General features: G+C 43.3%; 1 protein-coding gene across 2 annotated transcripts in view; it reads left to right on the forward strand.

Annotated features, from left to right (window-relative positions):
* Window positions 1-8,691, forward strand: part of LOC111964033 (regulator of G-protein signaling 3-like) — a 31,823-nt gene that overhangs the window by 16,347 nt on the left and 6,785 nt on the right. For both annotated transcript variants that reach the window (XM_023987702.2, XM_023987703.2), the window contains exons 5-7: window positions 1,759-1,798; window positions 1,980-2,296; window positions 4,340-4,423. In XM_023987702.2, coding sequence (XP_023843470.1) covers window positions 1,759-1,798; window positions 1,980-2,296; window positions 4,340-4,423 — 441 coding nt within the window. The remainder of the gene's footprint in view (window positions 1-1,758; window positions 1,799-1,979; window positions 2,297-4,339; window positions 4,424-8,691) is intronic.

Genomic DNA, 8,691 nt, shown 5'->3' on the forward strand with positions numbered 1-8,691 from the left:
CTTAATCTAAAATGTATCAAATAGTTTTTTCCTCTTCAATCTACACACAATACCCCATAATGACAAAGAAAAACAGGTTTTTAAAATGTTTGCAAATGTATCAATAATAAAAAATGGAAATATGATATTTACATAAATAATCAGACCCTTCACTCAGTACTTTGTTGAAGCACCTTTGGCAGCGATTACAGCCTCGAGTCTTCTTGGGTATGACGCTCGAAGATAGATTTGATGTCTTCACTATTGTTCTACAACGTAGAAAATAGTAAAAATAAAGAAAAACCGTGGAAGTAGTAGGTGTGTTCAAACTTTTGATTGGTACTGTATGTGTATATACTGTATATATGGATATATATATATATATATATGGATATATAGTACATAGTTAAATAGGTAGTTGAATAAAATATAAATATATTATAATATACAACCAAGAGTTGAGATTTTCTGCAGCAGTAAGTAATATTCAAGCGTCTATATGGGGAAAACCATGGTGGCATCAAGAGGTGTTCTATCAAATGATGCACACTGTAACATGCTGTATACGGGGAAATAGCTCTTTATGATAAAGACATAATAAAGTTTACCGAATGGAAAAAGAAACACACTGTATTGTGAACTTGATTCCTTAACATCCCCAACCATTTGACACTAATCTGCCAGCCTGGAAGAATGGACCAGTTATGCTGAAGTAATGAATGCAGAAAACCCAGAACTTCAAGTCTTTCCCTATTTCTCCATTATCTCTCCCACTGAACTTGCACAGCCAATCAAAGGCAGTAATGCTGACTGTGTGGTTGTGGGCTTCCGTGACGTAGTAGCTGGTTTTTAAAAGGCCTTTAGGGGAAGTGAAGGAGGCTGTATACCCTGCTCTCCATTCAGACCCAGTGACCTAGAGACAGTGGGGCTGTCGGTTAGTCTGTGAGCTGCTGCCTGAGTGTGTGTGTGTTTGTGTGTGTGTGTGTGTGTGTGCCCGGCAGCATAGCAGCCCTTACAGTCTGCCTTATAGGAGAGGCTCACCCCTGCAGACATGATATGACATGGGGCTCAGAGAGCATGCTGTGTGTTAATGCTAAGAGGAATGGAAAGGGTTAGGAGGGTAAGGAGGTGGACTGCTGTCAAGGCAGGAGGAGTGGATAGAGGGGGGATAGGATGCAGAGGAGGGAACAGAGAGAGGTATAAAGGAGGGAGTTGATGGATGAAATAAGGGATAGGGAACAGAGTAGATATGGGTACATCAAGAGGTTGATGAATGGATGACGGGTACTGCAGAAGAGGGAAAAGGAGGGTAGAGGAAAGAAAGAATGCTGCGAGAGTGGATGGAAAAGTGGGTGGAAGTAAGTGGCTAAAGAATGTCAGACTAAATCCAAAACCTTGATGCTTGGGGTAACAGAGCATCCTTCCTGCCCAGCTTTGTCGCACCCCCCTCTGGAAGACATAGGTCAGAGCAGGGACACAATGTGATGTCACACAGGGCTGACGCACAGGCCACTACTACACCCCCCCGCCATAGACCTGGGTTCAGGCCACTACTACTCATAGGGCTCTGGTTAAAAGTAGTTGTCTGTGGCCCCTTTCCATGCCCAACATGCCTGGTCTGCATTGTCATTGCTTCAATTTCACCTCATGTCAGGCATTATTTTATGGTGGGATGGATACATTACATGTGAACATTTCCTGTAACAATCTATTGCATAATGGTATTGGTCAACTGTTATAACAGAACCATTGACTATTATGTTTTTGTCTCTAATTCAGGTACTGAGGCCTATCTACCAGGACAATCATGGTACCTTGGGTAAGCCATTTACTACTGACTAGGATTTTAATGAACAAGGTGGTTTGGCAGGGCAATTCTGTCAACACTCATTCTACTTCTATGTTCCCAGGCTAACTCCCAATATGTGTGTGTGTGTGGGGTGTGTGTGTTTGTTTGGGGTGTGTGTGTTTGTTTGGGGTGTGTGTGTTATGTCTCTCAGCAGGGAGGATGTACCCGCGCCAGGCCAGCGTGCCCCAGACTCAAGGGGGTGGCGGTGCTCCACCTGGGGGTGTAGGTCTAGCAGGCCGGACCACCTTCCTACGACGCTCCACTAARGCCAAGARYTCTAAYCCATCCGAWGCCKACCTCTCTGGCCAACCCCCACCCAGCTACCAGCAGGCCCAGAGCTCCTCCAACTTTGCTAACTACCAGAACTGTACTATAGTACGCTCCCATGTACCACACGGCAACCCGCACGGCAACTACGGCTACGTCAAAGCAGCACCCAAGATCCTCATCTTCCCCATCTTTGTTCAGGTGTGTGTGTGAATCGCTATATTTCCACTATCATCTTTCCACCACTCTGTTAGTGACGTTAGGGTTTTTTGCCCCTTTTATTTGGATAACTTTTGGCCTATATGGCTGGTAATGCTGAAAACACAATACGGTAGGAACACACACCAATGCCCCCGACAGCCCATCGAGTCAGTTAACCCTGTTATTTTCAGTGCTGTGTGGATAGATTATGTGATTGGCTTACAGTGGAAGTTGATCTATGATGACCCATGACTACACCAATCAATCCTGAAAAAGATCCATAGATGAGCACTCATGCAGAAAACACGGTACTACTCCCTATCTGATTCCCTAGAGCAGTGGTACTCAAACCTCTCCTCGGGGACCCCAGACGTATTTGATCTATTCCAGAATTAGCACACCTGATTCAACTTGTCAACTAATCATCGAGCCCGTGATTAGATGAATCAGGTGAGCTAGTTCAAGGCTTAAACTGTGAAAGTTGTGAAAGGTCTGGGGGTCCCCGAGGATAGATTTGAGAACCACTGCCCTAAAGCATACAGGTGTTTCAATATTGATGGTAATGCCAGTGGGATCCACATTTTGGGGGATTTTCTTTTGAGACACAAAACAGACTAAACCACATCAAATTTGTTGCAAAGTTTCTCACCTCAGCAGTGTTTCCCTATATTCACCGCCTCTGCTAAATCATTGCCGCCAACGATTTAAATATATATAGATTTCATTTTATTGTTTCAACTTCTGCCGAGACACACTTTTAAGAGTTACATATCTTCCTCAGATTCTTATCAGATCGTCTAAAAAACTAAATCCAAGGTAGCTAGCTAGCTATTTTGTAATCCTGGAAGTGTAGCCAACCCTATTCATAGATGGATATAATAATTGTTAGCTGACATACAGTAACGTTACGCTTGCTTTGGGTTAATATAAAACTGACTGGTGATGTCATTTAGATCAAGAGATAAAATGTAACTGTCATCGAGTTTCTAAGGAAGAGAGCATCATTTAATTTTCATGCATTTTGGAGTAGAATATCCTTTTAAAAACGTCACCAGACTCACATTCTTAAAAAAWTTTTTTATTGAAAATGTTTAATTTTATATCTAAAATATATGAGGAAATTGTATTCCTTCTATGATATCACCAAGTATTACTTACTACACGTCAGTATTACCTATTGAAATAAACCTAGGGGAAACACTGCTCTGTGGTACAGTATGTGTGTACATATGACTCTTGTCATAAACACACTGGAATGAACCACATTTCCTCAACATGCTTACATCCAAGCACTCATGCCCATTTTCAGTCTGCGATTGTACTGCAGAGTTGAACTACCAACTACCCAGGACCCTTCACTGGTCTGTAATAGTACTTCCTGTTGACTAACTGAGTCACCCAGCTGCACCCTTCTGAGACACAGTGAAACGGCCCTGTGGACTCTCTAGCCCTGGTCCACAAGAGGATGTGGCTACCAGCCCCGCTGCACTAGCACTTTTAGCCTAGCGCCTTCTCACAGAGCGAGACCCTTATAGAGCGGCTCACAGACTCCTGCAGTCACAGCTCACACGGTGAGGATCTCTGTAGAGATTGGAGCGACTGTAGCTACACGAGAGCCGCCAGCTGCAGAGCCTGTATCATTCCCTTTGGTGTGGGGCAGAGAGCATGGAGCTTGGAGCCAAAATGGAGATGGTACTGTAGCCATATGCTCCCTCATGTACTTATAACATCCCTCCCAAATATTTGTGTACTTGAAACGTGTATCTATCTATATCTCTATTTCTATTGAGTGATATTTAGGAGTGTTGTGAATAATATTGGGCTGTAATAGCAGTGTATAGACTTCAGTATTAATGACTTTGGCTGTAACATTGTGTACTGGCATTAGTGAATGTATTGTGTTTGAAGTAATATTTAACAGCAGTATTTTGCCCTGGATAATGTAATCTTCATTTAATTCCTAGGATGTTGCCTAATCTTAATCTAACCTTAATCCAATGTTAATCTAACCCTTAAATCTACCCTCTCGCCCACTGTGTGCAGCCTCTGGACCTGTGTAACCCCACACGGACTCTGGTGGTCTCTGAGGAGATGATCCTCCACGAGAGCAAGCACCTCTCCATTAAGGTAAATGGCTGCTAAGAAGGTGTGTGTGTGTGTATAGATCAGGATCAGTAAAATGGGAGATGTAAATGTCGTAAAAGTTAGAGTATTTAAGATAGTAACAAGTTGCGAGAATCCGACACAACTCTTTGTACTGTGGTTCATATTCTACAACCGTGAGAGTGCTTTGGTTTGAATAACTGTCAAAGAGTTTGTGCAATGCATTATGGAGATTTTCCCCAGCCCTTGTCAATGTTCTAAAATACCTTCCTAGTGACAGGAAAAGGGCAGAGACCCAGATACAAGGTGTAGACTGAGACCTTATTTATGTCTCCTCTGTCTGTGGTGTGGTTTGTGCTTCTAGCAGAGAACAGAGGCGAGAGAGGAAGAGATAGCAGTTAGAAAACCTGTGGGTGGTTTCTGCGCTGCGTTGGGCTTCTACACTATTGTCTTCTCTTCTCTTGGCATTTCCTCTCCTCTCCTCTTCTCTCCTCCCTTCTGCTCACCTCTCCTCCCCTAGAGAGGTGGAAAGAGACACATAGTGGGAAGATGTCTGATCAAACAGTTAATTGCACAGCAGGTGAAAAAACATACACAGACCATTTTTGCAGTTTTTAAAGGCAATTTCCTGCTATTCTAATGCTGTGTTCTTATGCTCAAACAATACAAAACCAATGCAACATTTAAAGACATTTTCCATACGCACAAAAAGCTTATTTAGCAAAAATCCCTGTTAGTGAGCCTTTCTCCTTTGTCAAGATAATCAATCCACCTGACAGGTGTAGCATATAAAGAAGCTGATTAAACAGCATGATCATTACACAGGTGCACCTTGTTCTGCCACAGATGTCTCAAGTTTTGAGGGAGCGTGCAGTTGGCATGCTGACTGCATGAATGTCTACCAGAGCTATTACCAGAGAATGTAATGTTAATTTCTCTCTCATAAGCCACCTCCAATGTAATTTTAGAGATTTTTGGCAGTACGTCCAACCGGCTTCACAACCGCAGACCACCTGTGACCACGCCAGCCTTGGACCTCCTCATCTAGCTTCTTCACCTACGGGATCGTTTGAGACCAGCCACCTGGACAGCTGATGGAGCTGTGGGTTTGCACAACTGGAGAACTTCTGCACAAACTGTCAGAAACCGTTTCAGGGAAGCTCATCCGAGTGCTCACTAGGGTCATCCTAACCAGGGTCTTGACCTGACTGCAGTTTGGCATCGTAACAGGCTTCAGCGAATGCTCACCTTCAATGTGATGGCCACTGGCATGCTGGAGAAGTGTGATCTTCACGGATTAATCCCGGTTTCAACCATACTAGGAAGATGTATGGCGTCATGTTGGCGATCGGTTTGCTGATGTCAACATTGTGAACAGAGTGCTGCATGATGGCAGTGGGGTTATGGTATGGGAAGGTAGAAGCTATGGACAACGAACACAATTGCATTTTATCGATGGCAAATGGAATGCACAGAGATAACCTGATGAGATCCTGAGGCCCATTGTCATACCATTCATCCACCGCCATCACATCATGTTTCAGCATGATAATGCACAGCCCCATGTGGCAAGGAGCTGTACACAATTCCTGGAAGCTGAAAATGTCCCAGTTCTTCCATGCCTGCATACTCACCAGACATGTCACCCATTGAGCAATGCTCTATATTGACATGTACGACAGCGTGGTCCAGTTTTCGCCAATATACAGCACCTCGCACAGCCATCGAAGTGGAGTTGGACAACATTCCACAGGCCACAATCAACAGCCTGATCAACTCTATGCAAAGGAGATGTGTAGGCTGCATGAGGCAAATGGTGGTCACCCCAGATACTGGCTGAGTTTCTGATCCATGCCCCTATTTTTTTTTATGTATCTGTGACCAACAGATGCATATTTGTATTCCCAGTCATGTGGAATCCATAGATTAGGGCCTATTGCATGTATTTCAATTAACGGATTTTCTTATAAACTGTAACTCAGTAAAATCTTCGACATTGTTCCATGTTGCGTTTATATTTTTGTTCAGTGTATATACATACAGTACCAGTCAAAAGTTTGGACACACCTACTCATTCAAGGGTTTTTATTTATTTAGTGAGGACAGCTTTGCACACTCTTGGCATTCTCTCAACCAGCTTCATGAGGTAGTCACCTGGAATGCATTTCAATTAACAGGTTTGCCTTGATAAAAGTTCATTTCAGTTGTGTTGTGACAAGGTAGGAGTGATATACAGAAGATAGCCCTATTTGGTAAAAGACCAAGTCCGTATTATGTCAAGAACAGATACGCAAAGAGAAACGACAGTCCATCATTACTTTAAGACGTTTTGAAAGTTTCTTCAAGTGCAGATGCAAAAACCATCAAGCACTATGATGACACTGGCTCTCATGAGGACCACCACAGGAAAGGAAGACCCAGAATTACCTCTGCTGCAGAAGATAAGTTCATTAGAGTTACCAGCCTCAGAAATCGGCAATTAACTGCACCTCAGATTGCAGCCCAAATAAATGCTTCATAGAGTTCAAGTTACAGACTCATCTCAAATCAATCAAATTTGGCAAATCAAATTTTATTAGTCACGAATACTACAGGTGAAATGCTTACTTACGAGCCCCTAACCAACAATGCAGTTTCAAAAAATATAGATAAGAATAAGATATAAAGTAACAAGTAAAGAGCAGCAGTGAAATAACAACAACGAGACTATATACAGGGGGGTACCGATACAGAGTCAATGTGCACTGGTTATTTGAGGTAGTATGTACATGTAGGTAAAGTGACTATGCATAGACGACAACAGAGTAGCAGTGGTGTAAAGAGGGGGTGGGGGCACTGCAAATAGTCTGGGTAGCCATTTGATTAGCTGTTCAGGAGCCTTATGGCTTGGGTGTAGAAGCTGTTTACCGCTTGCCATGCGGTAGCAGAGAGGACAGTCTATGACTAAGGTGGCTGGAGTCTATGACAATTTTTAGGGCCTTCCTCTGACACCGCCTGGTATAGAGGTCATGTATGCCAGGAAGCTTGGCCCTAGTGATGTACTGGGCCATTCGCACTACCCTCTGTAGTGCCTTGCGGTCGGAGGCCGAGCAGTTGCCATACCAGGCAGTGATGCAAACAGTCAGGATGCTCTCGATGGTGCAGCTGTAGAACCTTTTGAGGATCTGAGGACCCATGCCAAATCTTTTCAGTCTCCTGAGGGGGAATAGGTTTTGTTGTGCCCTCTTCACGACTGTCTTGGTGTGTTTGGACCATGTTAGTTTGTTGGTGATGTGGACACCAAGAAACTTCAAGCTCTCAACCTGCTCCACTGCAGCCTCGTCGCTGAGAATGGGGGCATGCTCGGTCCTCCTTTTCCTATAGTCCACAATCATCTCCTTTGTCTTGATCATGTTGAGGGAGAGGTTGTTGTCCTGGCACCACACGGCCAGGGCTCTGACCTGCCTCCCTATAAGCAGCCAACAAGTGCTCAGCATATGTGGGAACTCCTTCAAGGCTGTTGGAAAATCATTCCAGGTGACCTCATGAAGCTGGTTGAGAGAATGTCAAGAGTGCGCAAAGCTGTCATCAAGGCAGCATCAAGGGTGGCTACTTTAAAGAAGGAGCCTTCTTATTATTAAATATTTGTTTAACACTTTTTGGTTACTACATGATTCCATATGTGTTATTTCATAGTTTTGATGTCTTCAATATTATTCTGCAATGTAGAAAATAGTAAAAATAAAGAAAAATCCTTGAATGAGTAGGTGTGTCCAAACTTTTGACTGGTACTGTATATATAAAATTTGCAATGTCATCCCACGACCCACCTGGATCCCTGCCGCAACCCACAAGTGGGTCCTGACCCACAGGTCTAAGGAATGATACAGTTCTGTGGCCCCTAGTTCCTCTCTCTCTCTCGTTCCCTCTGTCACGTTTCCTGACCTTTGTGTAGTGTTATCAGAGTGGAAGGACCATTTATCCTCCAGAACTTCCTCTATTGTTGTCTGCTTATGGTTGCTTCAATACAATGGACTGGAGGACTTTCTTTTGATTGATGATTCATTGACCGTAGTTTCAATCAAACACAGTATTCACTAAATGTATATGGTGTCTCTCTCTCTCTCATATGTTATAAATTATATTATATCTCAGTTTTTTGAGAACGCTTCAAAAAAGAGCAATTCATTACATGTTGGTCATATTTACCCTTGTAGTTGTAAATGCCTGTAAGTCCTGCAGTATATTCTGTAGACTGGTGGTTGAGGGTGTAAATGCCTGTAAGTCCTGCAGTATATTCTGTAGACTGGTGG

This window comes from Salvelinus sp. IW2-2015, linkage group LG5 (assembly GCF_002910315.2).
Source record: "Salvelinus sp. IW2-2015 linkage group LG5, ASM291031v2, whole genome shotgun sequence".
In the NCBI taxonomy this organism is placed as follows: Eukaryota; Metazoa; Chordata; class Actinopteri; order Salmoniformes; family Salmonidae; genus Salvelinus; species Salvelinus sp. IW2-2015.